The 27,485-nt window shown below is 34.2% G+C and overlaps 1 protein-coding gene across 3 annotated transcripts in view; it reads left to right on the forward strand.

Moving 5' to 3' along the window:
• Positions 1 to 27,485, forward strand: part of pde4d (phosphodiesterase 4D, cAMP-specific) — a 439,211-nt gene that overhangs the window by 349,574 nt on the left and 62,152 nt on the right. For 2 of the 3 annotated variants that reach the window (XM_088912390.1, XM_088912391.1), the window contains one exon: positions 18,555 to 18,746. In XM_088912390.1, the coding sequence (XP_088768516.1) occupies positions 18,555 to 18,746 (192 nt within the window). Of the gene's footprint in view, positions 1 to 5,620; positions 6,164 to 18,554; positions 18,747 to 27,485 lie in introns of those variants that run through there. The other variant, XM_088912392.1, reaches the window with a different exon arrangement.

Below are 27,485 nucleotides of genomic sequence, written 5' to 3' on the forward strand. Positions count from 1 at the left end.
CTGCCTGTTGTGAGTTGCAGAGTGATATGGCTGCTGGCATAAACACAGATGAACTTTAATGAATTTAGTAGGATAATTCAGCTGAGGTCAGGAATGGCCAGCTATGGTCCAATGATCTCCTTAACAGAAAAAAACACCTGCTTCAGAAATCAAATGAAATTTTTAAAATACTTACTATTTGCTAATTCAAGAGTAATGTACAAAATCTGCTGGACTATGTCTCTTCAGGATCTAACACCCGTTTATTAAAATATAAACACTGAAGTATTTATGAAGAGCACAGGATTAATTGTCAGACTGTACATGGCAACATAAATATGCCGTTATATACAACATGCAACAACAGACTCACAAAAATGCAGCTCAGATATCTGTTGTTAAAACTGATTGAAACTGAAGTTTATTCCCTACTGAGAGAGGCATACTACATGTGCTACTACTACTACTACAGCTGCTATCTGCTACTACTAGGAACATTTATTATTTGTAGTATTTTTCAATCAGTATGTATTACAGTGTAACTATCCAGTTAAATGTCTATATTGTTGTACCCTGTGTTGTTTTTCTACCATTTAACTTTTTTCATTTTAAACTGTTATTTTTACATGTCAATAGTTATTTTGATTCGTAAGCCTTCTGGCAAAATAATTTAAAACACTTCCATGAATACAATAACTAGGTACAGTATGAAGTACCTTACTGTAGGTAGTAAATAAGTATGCAGATTTAAATATTGTTAATGACCATGATGTATTTTTTCACTGCTTCAATACTACAAGGATTTTGATTATATATTTCAATGACTACATTTCAGGTGTTAAATGTTTGCTTCTCTTGATACTGTACATTACTCTTTGGCTAAGAGTAAATCTAAGATTTGTAAGAATTGAGTCATGAATTTTAGTCTGTGTTTAATTTTCTGTTTATTAACTATACTTCTGTGAAGTGGCACATAGAATGAACGTGCATTCCCTAGGGAAAACCAATATACTGCAGACCACAGAGGGGAAAACATCACAACACATTATGGACATGTTGAGCTTCATAACTGTAAAATATGCATGGATGTCATCTCTAGCCCACATGGTTTACTCCTTGAATCTCACCCATGGCACCGATATAGGCATCCCCTTAACAGAAAGCAGGACTATGTCGAGAACTGTAAAGTAAGAAGGTATGAGGTGGAAATTCCCTCTCACATTTTCCTCATTCATGAGAGTAGTGATCAACAGAATAGTAGAGCTATTGGTATTGAACCTCTATCCTTCTCTGTTCTTTGACACTCGCTACATGTATCATACTGTACAGTGCATGTATTCAGTTACTGTAATAGAGGGTAGATCCCCACCCCAACCAGAAAACTAAAAGGATTATGAAAGGGAGCCCCTAGATTTCAAACCAATATTCTACAAGGACCTTTCATTCTTTGTTTTTTGTATTTCTCTCATTTTGGCTTTAGATCTCACTAATAATATACCAAACTTTAGCGTCCCAATTATTAGGTTAGCAAGAGTTTTTACGACTGTAAAATCTACTTACCTAATGTTTCGGCATCTGTGGATTTATTTGCTTATGAACCCCTCCCACAAAAAACATAGAATATTAAAATAAGTTTCTATACCTTCTTAACGGGATGATACAGTAGTTATGTTTTGCTGAAAAACATTTAATGACAATTTTTCCAGCACTAAAAAAAACAATGATTTGATGTGTCAAGATACCCTATTAGACTCAGCAGTCATATCAGGATTTGAAGATTTGCAAATACAACTGACAAAAGCCATTTGTGCTGTGGTTCTGCATCTTTCACAGGAAAGTGGCCACAGTTACATCATCAGAAGCTCATTTACCTGTTCCTGTGACATGTTAATGTGAAACCTGGGGAAATTAACCTGAAACTTTGTAAAGTGGATGAGAGGCACTTCTTCCATCTGACTTGTTGCCTCAGTCAAACAGTAACCTTCCCTGTGTTCTGTTTGATCGTCAAATATTATTTTTTCTAACAGAAGTGTTCAATTAAAAATGGGGTTCAGCCAAAAAAAACACAAAAAGTGATTGTACATCCTTTTTTACTCAATGAATTGAAGCAGTTTGTTTCCCTTATGTAGGCATACAGCTCAAGTTTGTGTGTAAAAAGGAACAAATGCCAGATTCATATGTGTGTATAATTTTTTACACCTAATGGTGCAATAAAGTATCAGATAAATAAGAAGGTAAAATTTTAATAGTGGTATTTTGTGTTTAGCTCAATCTTACATTTTCCTCAGGTATGATAGCAGTGATATACAGTAGAGTAAAAATATTTCTGTTCTTCAGCATACAGTACATGTACTGTATCTGTAATGAGTTTGTTCCGCTTGAAGCAGCTTCCATGTAGAGCTCAAAATACTGTATGTTTCCTCTTTGTTCATCTTGCCTGGCCATTTCCTCACCATGTACATATACATTGCAACTGTTTCAATTGATACACAGCATTTAATTGTTGTTTCAATTGCATATAATAAAAAAAATAAACATAAAGTGTTGTTAGTGCAAATACACACTGATACAGATCATACAGTATGTTATATCCATCGATGCCTGTCTTTTTGTCACTTTTCTCCTCTTCATGATCCAATGTAAGAAAATATCTTCATGCCACAACTCGTTGGTCTTTCAACTTGAAAACACACATTTAGGAAACTGCCTTTTAAACAACAAAGTAATGAATGTATTGGTAGGGTGTACAGTAGAACAAATTTTACAGAACACATTAGTAACCTGTGACTTGTATGAATGTTAAAGCCGATCCCATCTTTCTTTGGGTTTAAGTCATTCTCAGAACTATTTAGTTATGAGATACACATCAGGTCCACTCAATAAAAAAATCAAACATTGTGATACAGATAAATAATCTAACAATGCAGTGAACATAAACGGTTAAAAAACAGTCCAGTACCTTAATAAAAGATAAATGTATAAGGTAAAAATACAAAGAATGTTACAAAAATATATTAATGCAATAAATACAATATAGGAAAACTACAATGGATAAGGAAATAGGTGAGAAAAAAGATTATAAATGAAAAGGGAAATAAATGAAAAGGGAAATGATTATGTGTATAAATTGTCTTACGGTTTCGTTTTCCTAGTTTGGAAATTATAAAAAGAATACCTAGCACTTTTTTATTTAATAGCATTGTGCTTCATTCTAGATTTTGAACAGTCGAATATTTTCCAGACAGGAAGGAAGAAAGAAAAACAAACCATATAGTCAAAGGCAAAATGATTGTCATCATGTAACTTCTCTACCTTTCTGAGATACAGTTAGCTTTCATTTGTTTCTCATAGATTGCTTATCAGGTGATCATGCATTTCCTTAATTTAGATATTAGTTGAAAGTATGATCTTTCCATTCTACTGATGGAATTACTGACAATATTCCAATATTTTGGTCAGCAGTTCTAGGCATAGAAGAAGGGATCTTTTCCTCTTCTCCAAAATGCCTTGATACTGTGTGTTTCTAAGAAAAATATAAGGAAAATAGACCAAATCAATTTTCACTGAAATCTTCTTACCTACACAGGCAAAACGTTTTTATTACTCTAATGAATCAGCACATTCAAGTTGCTTTAATTCATACACTGTATACAGTAGGTGAAGAGATTACAGAGAGAAGCACAACACCGAGCTACAGTAATTCTGAATTCAGATTCTGAAGACGTCCTCTAGCTTGACTTTCTCAATATCCTTGAGGAATGTGAATACTTGGATCTGACACCTTCCTGGTTTTATTTTCCAGACTCCAAAAATGCAGTTGTTTTATCCTGTCAGTGTAGGACATTACTTTAAGCCCAGGAATGTATCTGGTCACTCATCTCTGGACTGATTCCAGAGGGGCTTTTAACATGTCTCACATGGGGAGTGCTTGCGTATTCAGTAAGCTTCAGACAAACCATGTGTTCCAGGTAAAGGAAAGTTTTCAGTCATGCTTGCATCTTTTATTAATCTTTTATTAAGCATAGAATGGAGCTCTGTAGTCTGTTATTTACTGAACCAAGGTATCTTGTCCCTGCTAATGAATTTATTGGTACTACTATGTAGGCTTATGAAAAAGAGAAAAATCATATAAAAGGTTAATGGTTTTATACAAGTTAAAGGGAGGTGAGGGCACAGAATCTAGATGAATGGATATTTCTCACCTTTACTCTAATATTTCATTTCTGTATTCAACAAAATATGCTAATATAATAAATTAAAATATTTATTCATTTTCTATAGATGAATGATTCCTTCAGCCAAATAAGACCACAAATACTAAATTTATCTTAGACTTCTGAAACAATAATTCAATTTTACATCCCCTCACTCATATAATACAAAAATCTGTTCCATAAATATCTAAGTACAGATGAAACAGAGCACAGAAGTGATATTTCGGATAAGATTTCATAACTATTAACTGTCTTTGAAAATTCAAAGTCAAATTGCTCATTGTAAATCCGTGGTGTAGACAGTGTTTACTTACTGATTCATCCTGGACAGCAGATTGCAGCACAACTGACACCACCCCTGTGAATCAAAGAAGCTCAGTCAAAGACAAGCCATCAAAGTGGAGTCTTCACAGACTGTGGTACTAGAAGGAAAAATGTTTACCATAAAATTAACTTACGTGTAGGGAACAAAAAATAAATAGTGTCGTATCATTTATGTTATTTTGTGATCATTATCTGTATTAATGTAGAGGCAGAATTATAAATATTGAACAATTGTACTAATGTTGATATGTTTTCATTCTGCTTTTGGTATGCAGGGTGCAGCAGATGTGGAAAAAATAGAATTATCTATGTTTCTCTCTCAGAAAGAAGTTTGTAGATTAAACTTTAAAATAGTACTCCTCCTTTACATAAATTAGGTTTCATGTAGTAACTGAAGCTCATTCTAATTAGGAAACATATCTTCCTCCCAAGAGTTTAATAGTAATTTTCTGATGTGAAGAATAGCCACTTTGAATTAACCTCATGGACTTTTCTTTCCTTTCATTGATGTCAAAGCCTAGGAGTGGCATACAGTATGATTGCTTTCAGCTGAAAATGAGCTGGATTTAGTCCACTATATACTGTTGTGCGAATGTATTGGATACAATCTGAAGTTTAACATACAGGTTTGAAGTTTGAAGAAAGATTAAACAAGCGTTTTGAACTATTATAACAACATCTATACTAACATTTGTTACAGTAGTCTATTCATCATGTTTTCCAATCAGATCTAATTGACTCATTGTCAAGTGCTTCTCATCAGTAACATCATTTTTTCCTTCCTACCATTTATAAAACTAAAAGGCTGCTTTAGTACCGCAAAATACAGATCTACTGTATCAGAATTGCCATTCTCTATTTCCATAAATAAGGAAAGACACTGTGAAAAGAACAGTGTCTACGACTTTTGCACAGCAGAGTATGGCATGTAAAAATAACATTTCCATAACATAAGATTAAACTGTCAGTGTTGTATATACTGTACAGTACCTTCTTACCTTGACTCCTACGGGGTAGCTTAGAGAGTTTTTTTCCCTCCCTCTGTGCCTGCCTCTCTCTCTTTCCCTCCCTCATTACACTGTTTCCCCTTTCATAATCTCCTCATACTGAGAAAGAGATCCCATTCAGGAATTCCAAAGCTATGCCCTCATATGCTTGTGCTTGTGTCACAACTAAAAGCTTCTCTTGGGTGCCTGTGACCTGTAAACATTTTCATTGGCTTTTATAGTGAAGTTGCAGTAGAACTAGCGTCTCCCTCAGCAATTGAGCTCCTCTGTGACTCAAACAACACGCAGACTGAAGCTCACAACGACCTCAGGCAAAGGCAAACCAGAAAGGAACTCCACCACCAGTGTGAAAATAAGAGAGCCGCTGTTGCACGACTAATGCTGTTGACACGCAGGCTTGACTGATTTCATAAGTTAAACAAGTGAATTTCTTCAGCTGTCAAAATGGATTTCTTGAAGAACACGTTTTCATCATAATTCTTCTTATTATGTGGATCAGAATGTGGGCATCCGAGGATTAAAGAAGGCAGAAAACCCAACTGAACTGAAAGAGTCTGGGAGTTTAATTCTCAAAATGAGTATTATTATGAAACCAAGATCCAGGTCCACCAGCTCTTTAAGGAATACAGATGGGATATGGTAAAGTTGTTTATGCTTGTTTCCTCCTCCTTCTGCTTGCCTCCGATTGATAACACACTGTCAGTGTAGAATACATTTTATCTGGCATATATTGCATCCGGTGAATACCAGTAAGTTCTAAATTGCATGCAGAAAGATACAAAATTATTTCTGTTTTTTTTAAAGTGAAGCTATCATTTTGAAATTATGTGTACTGTACTGTATATTGCAAAATATATTCCGTTGCCTATTCTTATTGTATTGCACAAGAACATGAATAGAGTAAATATCACCTTACAGCTGTTCTACTGTATGCCTTTTTAAAACCGCCTCTCCTAGCTCAAAATGTAAACAGAAAAATAAGCATCCAAAAGAACAGTAGAAAAATAATAAGCACACTTTATTTAATACAAAAGGCTGTGGAATTTTGATAATGTTCCAAAAATGGTCTGCACTTCTTATAGTACTTTGTCTTGTCTTGCTTTTTCAGAATCATTCAATTAAGTGCCATCAGATTCTTAATTCCTAAGGGGTATATTGTTTCAACAGCAATATTACACTAACATCTACAGTATACAATTGCAGACTGATTTTCATCAACAGAATTATTTAACCACATATTCACAAAGAACGTTTTGCATGTCACATTTCTCATGGACTCAATTTCATATGTAGGACTTTACAGTTTATCTAATTGTTTTATATTAAAAATACACCATAACACACATCAATGTATAATATACTAAATATAATGTATAATATACTAAAAATATTAACATTGTTTTAATTCAATTGTAGTAATGATAATAATAATAATAGATTGCATCATTAGTAGGTGGGTTTTTACTACAATTTTTGTAAAGGATCGGCAATAGGTAATTTTTCTTGTGGATGGGGGTTTAAAGTCAGTGCAGGTGCCCAGATCTTTGTACTGTCTTTATATTGAAAAGTTACGGCACACAAATGTAAAGACAAATTGTATTGTACTATAGAATAGTTTGAGGATTTCATAAAGAAAGGCACGATTCTTTGTTTGTTCACCTGAAAAACTTGAATTTAGACACCCCAAAAATAAAACTCTAACCTGAGCTGACCTAATTCTGAGCAGTCAGTGCAGTCAGTCTTACAACAGAAATACTGTACATGTTGTGTCTTCGTCTCATTATTTCTTCAAAAGAGCAGTGTGTCGTACGATCATTAAAGCAGCATAATGCCAAAAAACATTTAATTAATTAAGAACATACTTTGGTGAACTTAACAATTTTTTCTTAGTTTTGTCTGAGAAAAAAAGTCATTGCTGATGATATTTTAAATTAGCTGAAGGTAGTTGCTCTTTAATAAATATAAAACAAATATTGTATTTTTAAGATTTGAGTCATAAATAGTATAGACATACAGTATAATCATTTCATTTACCTACTGTATGTAACTTGCTGCTCTTTACACCTGGATAAATCTTTACTTTTAGACATGGTTTGTCTAAAAAAAGAAGTCCTAAAAAAGACAAGATTGAAGAATTCAAAGACAAAAACTACAGCATTTCTGTTCATGTAATAAACAAGGAGCATCCCAGCAGATTTGAAAAAAAACAACAAACAAATACAGTAATTTATTTTGTTTTTGTGCTGGTTTTTGGAATCTGCCTTGTTACATTTTCTTCGTTCTTGGCTATTAAAGGGCTTGATTACATTCATATTGGTGAGTGTCCAAGCACCAGCAGCTTTCTTCAGTTAGACTGAGATCAAGTGCCTGTGATGGGCAGTGCTGTTTTCTTGATTCATTTCCACTCTAGAAACTGTGCTGCTGAAATTGCTTTATACTGGTGTCTAGTTGAAATGTGAAGAGACATACTGTATACCATTATAGTCTGATCCAGCCCTTGAAGAGCACCACTAGGATTACACTTCAATAGAACCACCATCATGTTTGACAGTAGGTGCAATGGACTTTTATTGTAATGCTGTCCTTTTCATTTCAGTATGAAGTTTGATTCCTGCTTTGGAAGCAATTCACATTTTGATCCATCAGGCCAGAAGATGATGTTGAGCTAGACCTTTCTTTCTCCTCTGCATACATGTTGGCACAGTATATGTGATTCGTTTAGTGTTTCCTTAAGAAGAGTCTTGTAACTTTTCATACAGATGCTGTATTGTTTGAAGTGTTCACTCGTTAGATTTGACTCCATTCTGCGACTGTCTTGACCATTAGATTGGAACTGCTAGTAATTTTTTATTTTGAATGACTACAAGGGTCTTCTGGCTGTATTTAATAGAGTCATGGACTTATTTGGTCTCAGTTGTCTCTTTTTCCAATTATGTAGTCATTGAGGAAGTTATAGCAAAGGTAACGTCCAAGAGATAAGCTGGTCTGGGTTTTTTATGAACCTTCTATACTCCTGAATATATTGTACATGTACTTACAATACAGTATTCAGAACCCTGAACCATTTTGACATATTGTTGCTTTAAACCTTGTAGTGATGACACTATGAAGTAGCACTTAAAGTGTGTTACATACTGTACCCAATGTACACAACATAAAGCAAACTGAAAAATGAAAATGAATAAGTACATAATTTTAAAAAATGTAGAAAGTCAAGAGTGTGTAAGTATTCAAATCCTTAAGTGTCGCAAACCTTACTTTAAGCCACATAATGTGGCCTCTGACTGGGTCCAATAATAGTGGTGCTCATGAAGTCCAAATAAATACATCTAAATGTATCGCTGTAAGGTTTCTCAGTCAGATTTCAAGCACGAATTTAACTAGAAGACCAATGAACAACTTTGTCTAGAAGCATTCAACATCTTAATTAAAGAAGTGGAAAGCTCCTAGACACTGACTACTGTAGATCAGGCTGTCTTTCCCTGATATCCAACATTGGATATGTTGTTATTTATTATTGTCAGGCTTCAAAGAAAACCTACTTAAATTAAGGTTGATTAACTTGATGACCATTTCCACAGTGGCATCTGTTAATCTCCAAAACAATAGTCAGTAAACTAGTAACTTTTAAGACAGCTGAAAGATTTCTTTTTGGTAATGTATTATTTCTATTAGGACTCAATGCAAGGAATTGCAGCCAATACCAAAGTGCAGCAGGACTGTAAATGTTGAGGTTTTACAATCATTTATTATTTAACATTTATTTATTGTCTCTGAGTTTTAGAGAAAAGGTAATCCATCCACCAAGCCTTAATCTGCCACCTTTGGCTGAAATAGCTAGCTCTCTATAGTGCTTTATTTACCTTTCTTTGCACAGTGCCTGAGAAACTGCTGGTGATGTGAGCCTCATTAACTGTGGTTCTGCTGTTTTGTGCTTTCCTGGGACTTTAAGAGCTGCCCTAATGGGATGTAATTTCTGTTGTTTTCATACTTGGTGTTGGAGATGGTAATTTTTTAGGCAGTTAAACGGATGTAAATGTTAACTGATTATTTACAGTGTACGTCTATAGCTTCTATAGTGTTGTGACAACATCTGAAGAAGCTTCAGACTGCAACCTTACAGTAACTCTGTAAAATCCTTGCTAAAATGGGTTGTTTAACTAATCTAAAGTTCAGCCTTCCAGCACCATGTAGAAATGTTATTACAATCTGCCAGGTGAAGAAAGAGGGAGGGAAAAAATGGCTGAATACTGCCAAGTAGATGTAGATGCCCATATGTTCCGGGACATTTAAACAAGTCTGATCTATATGTCACCAAATTGCCACTAAGTCACTAATTACAGACACAAAGATTGGCAGACATGCTTCTCCATGCCCACTACTGAGAGAAGTGTGAGGATCTTGCTCCACTGATTAGTCTTCAGCAAGTAGGAGTTTTAATCTGACATGATTATAACCTTCTTAAGCAAATTATACAATGTATTTTTCTTCTCTGTTTCACCCCTTTGACACTTCAGAATTAGGAAGAAAAAAAACTGCTGCAGCACTTATTGTCTTTTGTAGTTTTCACAAAGGCTAATTAACTGAGCTGGTTCATCAAAACATACAGTAGGAAAGCTTGCAAACAAGAGGGGGGCATCTGACCCTTCTAAAACATTAGGACTTTAGTAGCTATTTGGTCTTATTCAGACACTTCTTGAAAGAAGTCAGAGTATCAGCTTTAACAAAGTGATTCTTCTCAGTTTCTATTTGTGTCCACTGTTTTATGTTTTCCTGTTAATTCTGATGACGTTTATGATGTTTACTTTGTTAATACCATTGAGGATTTTGAATACTTGAATCCAGTCCCCTTGTAGTTAAACATCTCTGCTCAAGGTTGAACAGATCTAATTATTCTAGCTTGTTGGTACTGTATGTGACAGGAATGTACTGTATGTACCTTCATGTTTGTATCTCTGGATGGTTTTCAGAGCAGTTATAATCAATAAATATCCTCAGCTTTAGTATACCACAATATTTATAATTAAAATGGGGTTATTTAATAATAACAAAGTTCAATTAATCTATATTGCTAGTCATATAAAATGCTACTTGAACATCATCACAGGCATTCTGTAATTCTCTGTGAAAGCAGACTGTCATACTATACATTTGTCTGAGTTGGCAAACTGATGTTGTAGAAATGCACTCCTTGTTTAGCCTCTGGATTTTAAATGGCACTGCTCTTCTCCAATTTGCTGAAGCATTTATGCCATCCTGCAGTGGCCTCCAAATATAGGCCAAGGGCATCATCAATGGCATTGCAGCTTTCTTCTTCATGCACTGCTTCAACACCTATAAAAATAAGCCAGTTGTCATCTCTTATCTGCCACTTGGTGGGCAGGTGAGCCCTGACACATTAAAAAGCTCTGGATAGCCTGAAATCTCAGCACTGCTTCTGGACAGAACTCCGGAGGAAAACTGAATATGACCAACACTGAGCTACTGAAGCCTGTAAATATCTATAGCATCTTTTAACAGTAGCGTACACGAGAACTTTGGATGTTTTCCTGACAATTTCACAGCATCTTAGAGGGTAAAATTATAAATTGCTTTTTAGATGCTTATTGTGTTACTTTTGTGCCGCTATGACAAATAAAAGCCTCCTGTTTTGTACTGACATTTTTTAAAAGACCCATTTTGACAGTACTTATACTATAAGTATGTATATTTCTTTTGTCTTAAAAATCCCAAGCAATATTAAAACACTTTTCTCTTTTTTCTCATCCTTTTATGTGATAGAACAGAACCTTCTTAAAACTGGAGGACAGAAACCTACAGAAAGATATTAATTCAAGCTGCTGTCATCTGTGGCTGTGAATAATGTCAGAAACTCTAGCACTATCACTATAGCTATCACCATCACTATCAAGGTTCACAAAACATAGGGGATGGAATGATTGTCACGATCGCTCTTCCTCCTCTTAAGGGCGCTCCGGCTCTTCCTTGTTTGCCTCATTCCCCACACCTGTTCCTTGTTCTAGCCTCCTTCCAGCTTCCCTTAAAAGCCAGGCGCTAACGTTAATCCGGGCTCTGCATCTGATTTCCATATCGTGCGAGCCCGGGACCTGGTACTTCAGATCCGTCCCACCTCTCACAGAAGTGGGTTCTGTTTAATTAGCTACTTATACGTTATCCCCAAGATTTAAACTCATGAAGTACAGTATGCAGTTGGGCTGCTCACCTCATTATTTTCCCTAGTAGAGAGGGCTTTTGGTGTCCCTGGTATCACTCAGGTATATGGACATATAGAGACAAAAATGCAATATACTGTATGTCCGTTAATAAAAATGCAGTAAAGTAGACATGAATGAAAGCTACTAATTTAGTTCAGTCATTCACATACAGCTAAAAAAAATATGTTATCAAAATACATTAGAACTGATCTTAAAAAAATCTATCTGATCTTATCTTCATCAAAAAATTACAGAGCATTTTTCAAAAAAGTGAAAATGAAAAGTATTAATTCCACCTTTCAAAAATATGGCCAACACACATAAATCTACCAGAATGAGACAGATACCTGTATATTAACAATGTTCATAAAAGGTTATCCCAAAGCCTGGCACTCTATTAGTAGAACATTAACTCAGGATTATCTCTTGTTACTTTATGAATATGATGAAATAACTCAGTTTGTTTTTAGCATTCAGATTAGGTGTGAGTGTAAAGTAGTACCCTTTCATAACTTGCTAAAGTTACTTCATAGTTGTTCAGGTTGTTTTTCTACTTTGTTGTTTTCAGTTTTTCTTTGTTCATGAACATAAAGAAAGAAATACTGAATACACATATTGAACATCAAAAGGAAAATGAACATGAATTAAAGGAAAATGAGAAATGAACATTTTGTCCAGACTATAGATGATGTCTTACGGAACAGCGTACCATTTCTCTCACAGAGTCAAACAAGCATGGGCTTGTTTAGAATCTCTTGGCTCTGAACACCCCAGATGTTGAGCAACAATAGTGTGTTGACTTATCCAGCCTACAACATACTGTTGGCACAAAGGAGTGTATCTTGATAAGCAGGACATACTGTATTGGTTCCATTTTGTGCTTTATTTTCTTGTTTTTCACAATGATGTGATAAAGCACCTAGAGTAGTTATCAGTCACTGCAGTGTATCACAGTCATGAAGTTGTCTTATCTCTAAAACATAAAATGCATATATATTATATACTTATAGAACAGAGAGTATATTATTAATAGTGACTTCACGTGTATTTTGAGAACACACAAAAAAAAAAATATTTCTACTTTTCAGGCTTATTCCAGGAATTTAAAAAAATAATTTCCTTCTTACTTAAGAGCTTAAACCTGTAGTCAGTTTAATGTTATAGAAGGCAAAGCTGGTTTAGGTTTCAATTGATATTTACACAATAGGATTCACAACTTTACCCTGAAGGAAAGGCAAAGTTTAGATCATGTGAACTAGAGGCACTGGCCTCCTTTGTTTTCCAGTATGAAAATCTAGAGGTTAGCAGTTGCAGCTATAGTGATGTTTCTGTATGGGCCTTGTTTCATACTGCTTTAAATTAAATACGGTATTTCTTTAGGCACCAGCCAACCTCATTTTGTTCAAGAAAACCTATCTGAGTTCATGTAGTGAACATCTTAGGGACATGAAATAAGCATTACACACTACAGAAAATGCAAAATGTAGTGTTGAGCTGGAACAGAAAAAGAGATCAGAGGACTTTCTTTCAAACACTGTTTTTTGTAGCTGTGATCTAAATAGGCTTTATACCTGATTTCCTCAGACAACTGTAAGGTCAGAAACAGGAAGCACATTGTACATTGTGCAGCAACGAGATGAATAATGTATTATTATTGTTAATGTCGTCAGAAAAAGTAAGAATGCATCGAAGGCAAATTGCAGCCAACAAAAAGAAAATGTTTGTTATTTTTAAGTCTCTGCCTGTCTGCACAAATTGTGTGAGATCAAAATGACTGAGTGGAATGACATTCATCAAGACATCCCAAACATTTTGTAGTATTTATTTTAAAATGTGTCACCACAGCATTTGGGGAACTTCAGTGTATGACACCTCTGCTGTGTTGTTACTTCAGAGGCTTTTACAGTTTTCATCAGCTTTTATTGGATGTAGATGAGTCAAATTTGTTCCATTTCTTTGCCTGAGAAATTCTACAGTATCTATTTAGCACTACTGTACTCTAATTTGTTTTCCATCTCAGCCTCTCAGAATAAGGATACAATTTCATTATGGCTTCTGCAACTTCTTCTCTGAGATTACCAAACAAAAAGAAAAAGACGAGATACAGTATATTTGAATATGTCACCTGCTTCTCCCTTTCATCAAGTGATTTCACCCATGGTGCAAAAAAGTGTGGTTTCATCCAGCAGTGCATTTTTCCTATATGTTTGGTCTGACGACTTTTGACAGATTTTCATTACTGAAAAATCTGCTGTCGCCTTACTTGTGCTTTATTTCGAAGCCTATACTTTCAGAGATGACCTCAGGGGCTAAATATGAGAACCTTGTTGCTGGTTTTGCAGATTACTGTGATAAGGAAGTGCGTGAGTCTAATTTATAATTTATGCTGAAGGGTCTGAAGAGTAATGGGCCTGGCTGCAGAGTGTAACAGTGATACAGTAGGTACTGTGATATGCCCCACTGAGAGCTGTGTCAGCACACTATTACACAGAGGATAGAGAAATCCTTCTTATACTGTATGGATAAGAAACATAATAAACAATGTCTTGCAGAATTCTTGATATAAATATCCTTGATTACAAATCATCTTCAATATGTACTTTAAAATATATTTTGTTTTAGAATACAAATACATATGTATTCTAAAACATTTAAATATTTTACATTTAAATGTAAACATTTATACAACACTTAATATTTATATGTTTTACTTTTACTTTAATATGACTATTTTCACATATGTTTTGTTCTGCCTGTGTCTATGAATGCTAAAGCTGGTGGTGAGTATTTGGCTAAACTATAATGTCACTCATAAAAAATATAATCTAGACAAGAACTGTTTAATCATTCATGGTGTTATAAACTGTCATTGAATTTACCTTAACCTGTATATATGAATCATTCTTTTTTACAAGGAAATTTACAATGTGATTTTTTGGGGGGATCCTTGACTGTGTTTTTTAGCAAGGAATCCAAATAATTCAAAAAACAGCTGGACAATCTCTGCCAGTTTCTTGCCTAGTAATTTTAGTACTGCATTTCTAAGCATTTTAACATATTATACAGTAGTTAGGTGAGATCTGCTGGTTGAAGTACTGTATATACTGTACAGCATATACAGAATAAGTTTTTTGTGTTTTATTTTAAAAGCCTGACACTTTTTCATAATGTCCAGCAGATCCATTTTTACAATTAACCATTAACAGATAATTAAATGTTTTTAACAAAACAGACAAAATATTGAAGAATTGAGATTTACATTATGCCTCCCAGAGTAACCATAAGAAACAACAAAAACCGCTGTGCACACATTGCATTAAAGTGACTGAATATGCATGAATAAATCAGATTTTAATATGTATACGTAATAGATTTGGGAACATAACCTAATTTGAAGTTCAATCAGTTATATTCATTCCATTTGTTAGGATTAAGATATCAAGGCATCACTGAGAAAAAGAAGCATGCCTGGATACCTTTGGACAAGATGTTCTCTCAGATAAGCTAATAAAATGATGCAATTATAAAAGTAAAAGCTGGGGGGGAGGATCGCTGGAGTACAGTAGGTTAATTGCTTTTCAGTGGATACAGGCATACTGTATGTACAGTATAGGGCAGAAATATTCCGCAAAATTTAGTTCTTTCTCTACTTAACACATGCTATAAAGTATTATATGCTTTTTATAGATTTTACACAAGGTCTGTGCAGATCTTCCTAAAAGTATATAGTGATGAAAGGGGTGCTTTTTTGGAAATGGTATTTCACACTGTCCGGTTGTGCTGTAGTCTCAGAGATTAGATCAGATATGGTTTGTTTGTAGTTACCATTATCTTTCAAATATTTGGCTCATATTAGCATCTCTATCCTATTACCTGCCAATGTCACTCGCAGGTTAAAGACAGAATTCTATTAACTAAAGCCACTTGCAAGATGAATGGAGGTTCCGTTAATAGAACATGCAAGGCATCTGAAAACTAACAAATGTTATCAAGAATGTTTGTAGCTGAATAAATCTAGAAAATGAAGTATAATTCACATTATGGAATTATTAATTTGAAAGATCTTTACAAATCATAATAAGTTAATGCATTTGGTCTTTTCTCGCAATAATAAGAGAATACTTTATTTATTTTAACCTTTCTACATGTTGTTGATCCATACTATACATACATACTGTATCTGAAAATGGAAGCAATGCCACACAGATCTACTTCTTTAATTTTGGGGACAGAGAAGTGGATTTTATTAGCTCATCATAACCCACCAGGCTATCAGACAAAGGATTTGCCGAGGATTAACTTGCAGTTCATTTTATTAGAATGGTTTACGTCACTGGGGAATCCCTAGATATTGCGTCAAGAATCTATATTTGATTGTCCTGGGATTACATTTCAAAATAGGTACTAGACAATCCCAAGGGATTCTCTGGTGTTTCACAACACACTGAAGTAAAGCTGGGGTTTACCTTAACTGAGTATAGGCTAGCCAAGTTTTTAAGCCTTTATCTGCCATAGCCTATTCTTATTAATCATCACCAATGATTATACAGAGAGATACAAACATGAACGGGAGTTATTAGTGATCACTCCTCCTGTACTTTAAAAAGCTACAGGTATGTGAATTAAATTACATTTAGAATATTTTATTATATATAAAATATGATAACTATTCAGAAATAATATCATATCTGTACAATATGCTGTATAAGATTTATGTTAACAAAAATCTAAAGCCTCTCTATTTTAACCGAGAAAAGAAAAAAGTTGTACTTCAGTCCAGCAGACTTCCTTATTTGTCCAAAGACTTAACTCTCTTTTCAAAATTCTCTAGACACAGTTATAGAATACTTATGCCCTTACCTGTCTGCCTAGATTTTCAATTAGGAGACATGACTTAATTTAAGGAGATAATCTAGAGTAACCCAGAAATTCCACTTTTATTCCACTATCCTTGTTTATAGCTCTGCATCCTTGTATGACGCTAAATAATCAGAGGAATTTAGTTTACATTTTATTTTCCTGTCATCCAACACATAAATAAAAAACTTACTTCACCAAATATTTCTTAACCTCCCAAAGTAGTTTTGATATTCAGTGGGTCAGTGCTTCTGCTTTTCTTTAACCTGTGTGTTGGCTGAATAAGTCTAGACTAATAACAGGCATTTTGACATGTTTTACTCCACAGAGACTTAAATTTCCACTGGCATTATCGCATCTCTTTTTGACAGAAGGCTTAGTGGGTTAACAAAAAACAGACACATGCAGTTCAGGGTGAAATAGTGCGTCGTCTGTTCGTTATTTGGCTTAATCCTTTCATTACTCACTTAAGCCTCGACATGAAAGTAAGCAACAACGTAATTGCTGATGACAGAACTGCACTGTGCATCAGTAAAGTGTAAAATTCCAATTTGAATGTGTGTGCTTTTATATTTTGTCAGGATAACAAAACCACTTAGTATATGTTTGGACTCACTTAATCTGAAACTGAGAAATGTAAAGTAAACAGCTTTGTAAATGAATTTGTTTAATTGTATTAAAAGTTGTTGGGAGAGAATTTAGAGCACCTACTGTAAGTTATTAGGTCTTGCATAGCTTTTAGTCTGGTTTAGGATGATCCAGTTGTTTTGATGAAAATACAGATACTGCTACTTCTGACTACTGGCAGCTGTCCAGTTCTCCTGAAATGTTTACTATATTTGGAACTGTTTTGCACACTGTAAATTGTAAACATTTTGATGGTGGAGAGGAAAAATATTTAGAGCATAAAGATAATTTGCAAATACTAAGTTTCAAAGTACTGTGGCGCTGCATACAAATATATTTATTTAAATATGTTTATTTCACATTTCAGCACAATTATTAGCTTATTTCAACACCATAGCCTGCAGTCCTTCCACAATAAGGCTAATATTATTGCTATGATTATGTCATATTGAAAAATAATTTTATTGTAGGAACTTCTGTTGAGTTTGTATTACTGTGATAAACATGCTCAGAAATGCATGACAAGAGTGACCCCTACAGGTCTTTTGCAAAGGTGAACAGTTGCGTAACATGAAAATAAGAGTTCTTTCCAAAGCACCCTTGCTGCAGGGTGTGGAGCTGTGCAACTAGGCCCAAGTGCCTTTGCTGCTAATTCCTTGATTCTCTGGCAGTGAGAATTAACAAAGGTTTACAATACACCCTTTGTGTGTGTGCATGTCAGCCATGTCTTTCAATCACATGGTTCCATAAAGCAGCTCCAAAGGAAAAAAGTGATAACGACAAAATATTCAGTTTTTATTTTATCTTGCTTTGTTTTTTTATTTTAAATTACATGTAAACATGGTCTGTCTTGACATACTGAATGCCTGAATTTAAATATACAACCCATGAAGGCTCAGTTGTGTTCAGTAGATGAACCCTGTTCAAATAGTACCCTGCTTAAATAATTTTAGAGTTTATAAACAGAAGATTCTGAGCATTTTAAAACACGTCTCACACGGAAATGCCACTGTGACATGATTTTGCTACTTTGCTATTTTGCTAGTTCAAGGAAGTAAAAATACATTTTCTGTTTTATTTTGAATTTTGATGTTTATTTTGAAACCAAAACAGCCATGAAAAGCCAATTTGTGTAGATCATTCCCCAAATCCTTGTAATAATTATGCCAAGAAAGATAAGATTGATAAATCTTATTTACATTTTCAGTTGTACATATAATTAAATCTGATAAGTAAAACAACTTATACAACATACCTGTATACATACAGCAGCAGAATACAATAATAACAGTACCACAATAGGTAACTATCTTTTTCTGCTTCTCCAACAGTTTCGATGTGGATAATGGCACATCTTCAGGAAGGAGTCCCCTGGATCCAATGACCAGCCCTGGGTCAGGGCTCATCCTCCAGGCCAACTTTGTGCACAGCCAGCGGAGGGAGTCCTTCCTGTACCGCTCAGACAGTGACTATGACCTCTCACCCAAATCCATGTCCAGGAACTCCTCGATTGCCAGTGACATGTAAGTGCAATTGAGGAATCTACTTTTTTTTACACTAGGCACACTCAGCAGCTGATGAATGATGTTGCAGCTACTGTAAATGTTAAAAAAACTTCAGGAAAGCACATTATGTCTGCCTTTTTCTAGGTATGGCATGTGGAGAATCAGTGTTGTGTGTATTTGAAAGTGTCTTTCCTATGGAAGAGAAAATACAGTAGTGGTAGTATTTTCTATTTATGACATTTATAATATAGTAATAATAATAGCTCTAAACATGGTTTGTTGTCTCTGTACCCTCTTTACACAGACATACAAGAAAGGATGAGAAATTGCAAATGGTTACATTTTACTTATTGCCTTACTCTTCTAAAGCCTAGATAGTAAGACCAGACCACAATCTTTAATCGAGAAATAATTTTCATTTCACTTAGGACAACATCATCTAAGCATTGAATGCTTTGCGAATGTTTGGAATACTTGGTGAGATAGGTTTGGCTTAACCCGCTTGGTTAATAGGTAGCCTCTTGAGAAGGCTCAAACCCCACTCAGAGAGAAGAGAGCCAAGGGATACTTTAGCTACAAGGTGGTGATGGGTGGAGGAGGAATCCTTTAAACAAATGCAAAGAAAAGTATTTGTGTTTGATATACAGTATACCTAATTTCTGAAATGATGGTGATTGTGTACAGTTGTATGTGATTGGTATTGTTAGATATTGTTATTATCCATCCCAAACTTCAGTTAAAAAAATTCAATTTATTTATTTTCACATATTTTCTAAGATGTATTTGGAACTTCCTTTTCTTTTCTTCGTGTCTGAATACAGTATATGTTTCACAGGTTGGAGGTGTTGATGTTTCTCTAGATTTCTGTGTTGAACTTTGCCTTAGTGTCAGCTCAGGTCATAAATGGTTAATTCTGATTACAGTGAGGAAAAAGGAAAATTGATAATAAAATTTTAGAGATGATTATGAACACAATAAACAATATATCATAAGCTGCATCTTCATTGCTGCAGGTTGAGACCTTTGTTGTTTTAATGAATAAATATATTTTAATTATTAATTATAATATTCAACATGTAATTGACAACATTGCAAACAATAGTAACATTAAAAATGTAATTTTATTATAATGCATTATTACATTATATGTTTTTATTACTTTACTTTTCCGTTTACAGTAAACGTTCAACAATTTAGAATTGTACTTCATGTTTTCAAGGATTCAGTTCTGATTCACGAGGTGTGGTTTTGAACTTGAAAGGCCGCTGGATTAAGCTGTCTTTAAACAGAGTGTATTAAATAATAAGCAAGACTTTCTTACACTACATTAGGGTGTACCAGTATTCCAATACTATTCAAGACATAGAAAGACTTAGAAATAGTTTTGTTTCAAGTTCAAGAACTTGTATTTCAGTTATTTGTTGTTGCTGTGATACTAGTTAGTCAGGCACAGTCTAAGTAAACTGTAACGGTTTCCCTTTCTTCATTTAAATTATCTAGGATCCTGAGATCTGGCAAGCAAAATCATGAACTGTGATAATATAAAGTAAATTTCGTCACAGTTCTGTGATATCCAGTAATGTAGACTGGAGCCAAAACTATGATTATTTATTATGCATAGATTCCTAAATCAACAATCTTTAGTAACCAAACAATACTGTAGCTTATTTTGTACAAACTTTCCATACTCTTTTTTTTTCATTCACTGTACTTTAATTTACTAAACATTTGTTTAATTAAGGACATTTCCAAAACACTAAAAACTAGGAATATTAAAAACAGACAGAACTGTTTATGTACTGTAGCACAAGAACTCCAAGTTTCTTCATGTTCCTACTACTGACATAAAATCTTTTGAGCCTGTACCCATAAACACAAACAAACCATTGATTACACACTGTCTTTTCAGCACACTGTATTTTTTTCCATGAAATGTCAATTTTTCAAGGAAATGAGATCATAAAGTCATCTGAAAGTCATCAGATTTTTTAAGCAAGAAAAAAGCATCGTTCGAAAAAGGTGTGTGATACAGTATTTTATAGAGCCCTGCACAGTACAAAGAGACTTAAGATATGAAAGGAATAAAAAAATGGATGTACAAAAAAATAATATTCTTCATAAATTGGCATTTAAATATAATTTAAACTAAGACATTTAGGTGAAAGAAAATTACAAAATACATAATATGTAATGCATTTATTTTTTCAAAAGGACAAAACAAAATTCAGTATCATTCATGGCACACAGAACCATCTGTAGTGCTGCATGAGTCTCTGCATCAGTTTAGAATTATTGTCATCTATGGTAAAGAGAGTGAAATAAGAAAGTCATTATGATGTCTGCTAATGATTTATCTCTCTGTGCAGTGTAGATTGAAACTGAATGCACTGTGCTTTGGTTTTAGCAAAGAGACCTTGGTAATGTACAGTACATGCCATTTAATGTGTATTATCTAGGATTTTGAACAGACCTGACCTGCAGGATACAGTATATGGTTTTGGTGTTTAACATGGCAAAAGACCGATTTAATTTTAAGAAGAGACATTTATTAAGTATAGAATTGCTGCATTTTGCATTCATTTAAAATGATAATATTACTGTATCTCGACAGCAGTCTTCACACAAAGCAGAAAGAACATACAGTATCTGGCCAATAACACATGATGCATCACTCTTAAAAAATCTTGGCTTGCAAGCTTTGCATATAAACACCGTATGTTGCTTGGAGTTTGCAAAGAACAGCTCTAAATTAATCATGAATTACAATTTTTTAAAATGAACATTTTAAACAGAGTTCAATACAGCATGTACACCAAGCATCAAAAGCATCGTACAGTATGACTTAGAACTACAGCAGCAATTTTCTGTTGAACAGACATTACATACTGTAGGTAAATGCATAATGCTGATTAGCATTTGTTACTGACAGGGTTGATCCACGTGGGGTATATTGTGAAAGTTTCAGGCTAGTAACATGTGTTGGAACCAATGCAATAGAGCCATAGATCTTTGAGGTGTGCATTGCACCAGGTTGCAGATGCTGTCTTGTGGGATTCTGTAGCGTCCCTCTCATAGACAAGGTCTGGACAAGCACATGACAATTCACTGGTCTCTTAGCCCTAGATGCCACAGATATCGGCTCAGGCCATCCAGCAAATGTTCAACAGATTACAAAGTCTTTTGGGTAGAGCAACCACAGCATAACTGCTACTAGACAACCACTGTGTCACCAATACCATGAGGGTGTGCACTGTCCATAGAATATTGTCGTAAGAAGACGAGCACACTAAAACAGCAAGTGAGGTCCCAGGACCTGTTCAGTGTAGCACTGTGCAGCCAAGTTGCCAACAATCTCTACAAGTGGAGTTCTGTAGTAACTAAACTCTCCTGCCCAAAATAGTTTACTTGGATGGTAGCTTGAATGTTGGCTGTGTTGCACCCTGAGCAACTAGCAACAATGAACTTGCTGGTTTAGTCTAGCTGACAATATTGACATAAAGGTAAAGTGATTTGATAAGTGGGGCATATTGGGTCCTTTCTAAGTTTTTCTTTCTTCATTTTTGTCAGACTAGATATTCAACAGGTTTAATCACCTCATTACTTGTGCCCAGTTTGCATTCTCATATATGAGGTGATTTAGGGCTGGTGCAACAGAATCACTTTAGTGTATCACAGTCTGCAACTATCAATTATTTACAATGGTTCAAAAACATGCAATCAATATTCAAAATCCATATTCTTCATTTTTCTAAAAAATACAATACTGCTCATAATACAGACAGCTGAAATATTGTTTTTCTTAATGTGCTCATTTAAATAAAGATTTAATATGACCTCCTATATGAATTTACATTGTTGAGCAAAAGTTTTAAACATTTTGCAATGGTCTATCTTTTTCATTTTCAATGTTTTGCTTTCGTTATACACATATATGGCAAACTTGTAATCCTCACAGTGTTGCCACCCCTGTCCAGGTGTGAGTAGGCCCTTTGCAGCATGTGGATGATTGCATCCTCCACACCAATACTTGGCTGGTAGGCGAACTGTAGGGTGTTCCTAAGTAGAACTAATGTCCCAAAATGACAACCACATTTTTGATTGTGATTGTGATGGGTGGGATGGGACAAATTTCCAATGTATATCATAGCACTCTAATTAGCAGAGGATAATTTTCTTGATAATATTTCAGTCATTTTAATATGTTAATTTTCATTTAAAATTTGAAAGCTTTTCCATGTCCCAGCAGCATGAGTCAAAAATATTTTTTTTCTAAAAAAATGTGCTGTGCTTTGCCTGTTTCATCTCTCTGAATTCCCAGCTGCTTTTTTGATCATTCTGTCCCTATTATTAGGAATAACTACCAACTGAGACCTCCTTTGGTTTCTCAGAGATCAGAACCAATTATTACTGGAAAGTAAGTTATTATACAAGTAACCACTAACAGACATTTTTTGGAAGAGGTGTTCATGCAGCCCCTAATGTATGTTCTGCCTGTCATGCATCACTTTGCTTTGCACCAGATATTAACAGATAACTTACAGCCTCACAAGCTTATGATTACTTAAAGGCAATACTTTACATACAAATACAGTACTTTGATGATTGGGTCTGTTAATCTTGTAAACCTCTTCGATAGTCTATAATACTTCGCATGTTTTGTTTGTTTGATTAAATCTGACCAGTTTGTTGATTATTGTGTTAGAAGGTGAATCTGCATCTGCTTTCTGTCATACAGTACATAGTGTGCTGCTGACTTTCACATTACCGCAAATGTCAAAGGAATTCATGTGGTCAGTGTTTGGATAGTCAAGAGCCACTGTATACTGCACTTTGTTACAGATCTGAAGTTGCTCAACATTGCTAGCCAGAGGTACTTTTGGCATGTTTCTTTGGTGAAAAGGGGTGCGAGGGTGAATTTCCTGCATTAGTCTGTCAAGATAGTCTTGCTGAAAAACCAATTCTGTTGACTCAATATATAAGGTAATGTCAGACTTGTCCCAGGAGACAGGAAGTTATAAAAATAGTCATTTTTTCTTGTGGCCCATAAACAGGAAGTGCCAAGATCTGTAGTGGCACATGACATACCCCTCCAGGAAATATGCCGTAACCTAGTGTAATGTGGAAAAATATTGCTGTTTACAGCATGATAATGTCCTAAATTAATTCTAAATAATCAACACTAACAAAAAGACGTTTGTTCCAGATTTTATGAGTTTTAAAGACAGCAAGATTTTGTTCAGTAAAAAGCGATATGCCATACACTATATAGCTATAAAATGCTAGTCTGTAACCAACAGCCAAAATCTTAAAAGTTCTGAAAACCACAAAATTCAATACTTTAGTGCTACAGCCTTTAAAGTTTAAAGTCAGAAAAAATCAGATTGTATCAAGTATTTATAGAGAACATTTACTACCATTCAAGGGCTTTAGCTTAAAGTCATCAAGTTTGAATCGTAGCATAACCTAACTGATATTGTTCTGTACGAAAGCAGTATTAAATTAAATGTCAGCTGTGACATTTACAATGCTTGCCAAATGCAAAACTTATTTTTCTTATTTTTCTTTCTATCTTATAATTTAATTGGGTCATATATTTGCCAAAAACATGTCCTCTACCAAAATTTGATCCAAACCACATGTAAAAATAAAGAAATATGTGTCTTCATTTCATGATAAATGAGTTTATTTAAATCTCTAAGCAAATAGTGGCTTGATGCTTGAATAAAAGTAAATGTAAGCATTTGCTCGGCTTTTCGCATAAGCCAGGTAAAGTTCAATCTGAGTTCAATCATAACAGCCACATAAGAATAATTTCCACTGCTGTTTGATGTCGGAAAATTTTCAGATCTTGCTCACTTGTATTATCTGAGTTTACAAGACTATAAACACTGGAGGATGTAGAACTACTGTATGTTTTCATATTCCTTGTAAACCTAGGCTATGTAGAACACTTATAATTATAGTGTTCCTCCGACAAATAACCATTTCAATTTAATATTTCAAAGCTTCCTTTGTATTTGGGGAGACAAATTAGTGTTTTAGTGTTGTTTTAAGAAATGAACAGGTTTGAAGATTTGCTAGGTATACAGCTATCTTTTATTACTTTTGCTTGTATTAAATCAAAACTTGAACTGATTCAATAATCAAGTCAGTCTATAAACTTACTGTTTAAGAAAAAATAGTAAATATTTAGCATATAAAAACCCACAATTGAGTGATTGTTTTATAACTTGTGATGGCTGGATCAGTTATATTTCTTTATGTATTCTGGACTGTAAATTTGACTTAACAGGTACAGTATTATTTATCTAAATTAAGGTTTGCCAAGATAAATAAATAGAACATCCCCAGTATCTCTTCAACACAGAAGTTGACATACAGTACATTATGCTTAATCAACAACTCAACAGAAACAATCACATCAGTTTTAAACAGAATTTTACAAATTCTTTAACGTATTGTTCTGTAGTTTATAAAATTAGGTGATTTTTAACTTGCATGTTGGAGCTAGTTCTCATTTTGCAACAGACCTTGCTAGTGTTACAAAAGTTTTAATTCCAAAATCACAGCAATTTGATTGCCGTAACTCTTACAGATTTATATCAGCAAGTGGTCAAGAAAGCCTTGTTTGTAGTTACTTTATGTAAATTACACATAGCTATAATAATATAATAAAATGGTAATAATAATCAGCATATTATTAATCTGTGTGATTTATTGATCTCAAAAGTACTGATACAGTATTTCTAAGTAGATTTCTATGTAGAATAATAACTTAATAGTGCAGTAATATCAAGAGGAGAAATAGTCTGTTAATGTTGAATAGTGCTTTCTTTCCATTTCAGTTTTATGAGAAGAAAATTATTTCTTTATAAGAGAACGGAAGTGGAAGATTAAAATTTGACCTCCTCCTGAACTTTTGTTTAAAAACTCTATTCATCTTAAAACCTGTATGAAAAGTTGATGTTGATGAGATTAATATACACAACTCTTCAAAAAAGTCGTGTTAATTGTAAACACCTCAACTAGATGACAAAGGGTAGGTATTCCTCTCAGCTGTGACTGGGGCTTGAAATATCAGTAGCTATGTTTAGAATGTTTTATTTACAGTGCATTCTTTTGTCGGCTTTGCTGATATGGCTGTGTGATATTAACAGTTCCAGACTCCTGTCAACTTTCCTTTTCAGTCAGTAAGTAGACAGCACTCATTCCTGAAGAGAACACATGCTTTTTTACAGACATGACACACTGTTTATCAGAGATACCCACACAAACCTTGCATGGATTACCATTTCATTCTTATATTGCTGGCGTGAATTATTTTATATATTGACAAAGTGAGAAATAGGGAGGTTTTTTGTCCCGGTGAAAGGTGGCAGTGGTATGTTGCATTTAGGCATGTGGCATGTGTGCTGCTTACAGACAATTTCAAGCATGTACTGTGTGAAGTGCCTGCTTGTTGCTTCGCTTGGATCCAGCTGCTCAAGTATATTTTGTCCTTGAGAGCTTGCATACCACCAGAAATCACCCACTCCCCCTACTACTGCTTTCTGCTAATACTAACCTTTTGCACTTGGAAATCCTTTAATAGCTTGAGGTAATGTAAAATATTTTTTTTATCCATTGAATCTTGGTCTACTTAAATGTGCAATGTATGTGTAACGATTCTAGGATCCTAATGAAGTATCCTATTTTGTTACTCTGGGAACTGAACTAATTATTTTTATGTTAAACTTATTTCAGGCTAAATAAACCTCAATTAAAATAATACGCTTCACTTTGAAGCAATCACTAACTTAACCTATGATCTGTGACAAAGGCCTATATTTGAACAATATATTTCTTTCTAAGATAAACTCACATTGTGTACATTGTATTATATATGTTTTAAAATTCCTTTATTTGATTACTCTCTGTAAAAGTATTTGATATTGTCTATAAAAACTCCAAATCAAAATATGAAACTAATCATTACATTGTTCATTACATGACCTATGTATTTTAAGAGAATACATACTGTATGAAGTGGCCTAACTATAAGATAACCTACTGTACTGTATGTGTACAGTATGTTTACATAGAATAGGGTCTATACTTACTGTATACAGTATATTCAAAATAAATATAAAAATATCCATATTTTAAGATACATATGGACACACAGACATATATACATATAGTTTATTTTATTCCACTGAGTAACACTCATTCCTGTATACTGTTTCCATATCAGTTACTCAAGTCCTTCATGTTCTACCTACATTGGCTGATACTTTCTAATTAGATGTTAAATAAAAAAATGAACAGTTTTGCCTCACACTTTCTGTCTCCTCTCAAGATTCATATCTTATGTGGGATAAGTACAGTAAATGTGCACAGCATGTAGTAGTATGAAGAAAAACAGGAGTCAAACTCAACGCAAGCCCATGAAAAATGTTGTAAACACACGTCACCACAATCCAAGCAAAAAGCAGTATTCTGCCGACACTGTATAGTATATCAAAACTTTACAAATTCCAGAATATTATTACTAGCCTGTTCTATCTCAAGGTTACTTAAGAAACTTTGTCATTTTTGCTTAAGAAGTAATAATCATGCTTCGTCATTCAGATGGTATTGATGCTAAACAGGCATGAAGTGACTTGGTGTTTGGCCTTGTAAAGTTTAAACCACAATTAATATTGTAATTAGTTCCTTGATAAAGCACTCTCTTCTCACCCACATGTAGCATTATACTGTAAGAAGCCATATACCGTA

This window comes from Atractosteus spatula, chromosome 3 (assembly GCF_055471065.1).
Source record: "Atractosteus spatula isolate fAtrSpa1 chromosome 3, fAtrSpa1.hap1, whole genome shotgun sequence".
Lineage (NCBI taxonomy): Eukaryota > Metazoa > Chordata > Actinopteri > Semionotiformes > Lepisosteidae > Atractosteus > Atractosteus spatula.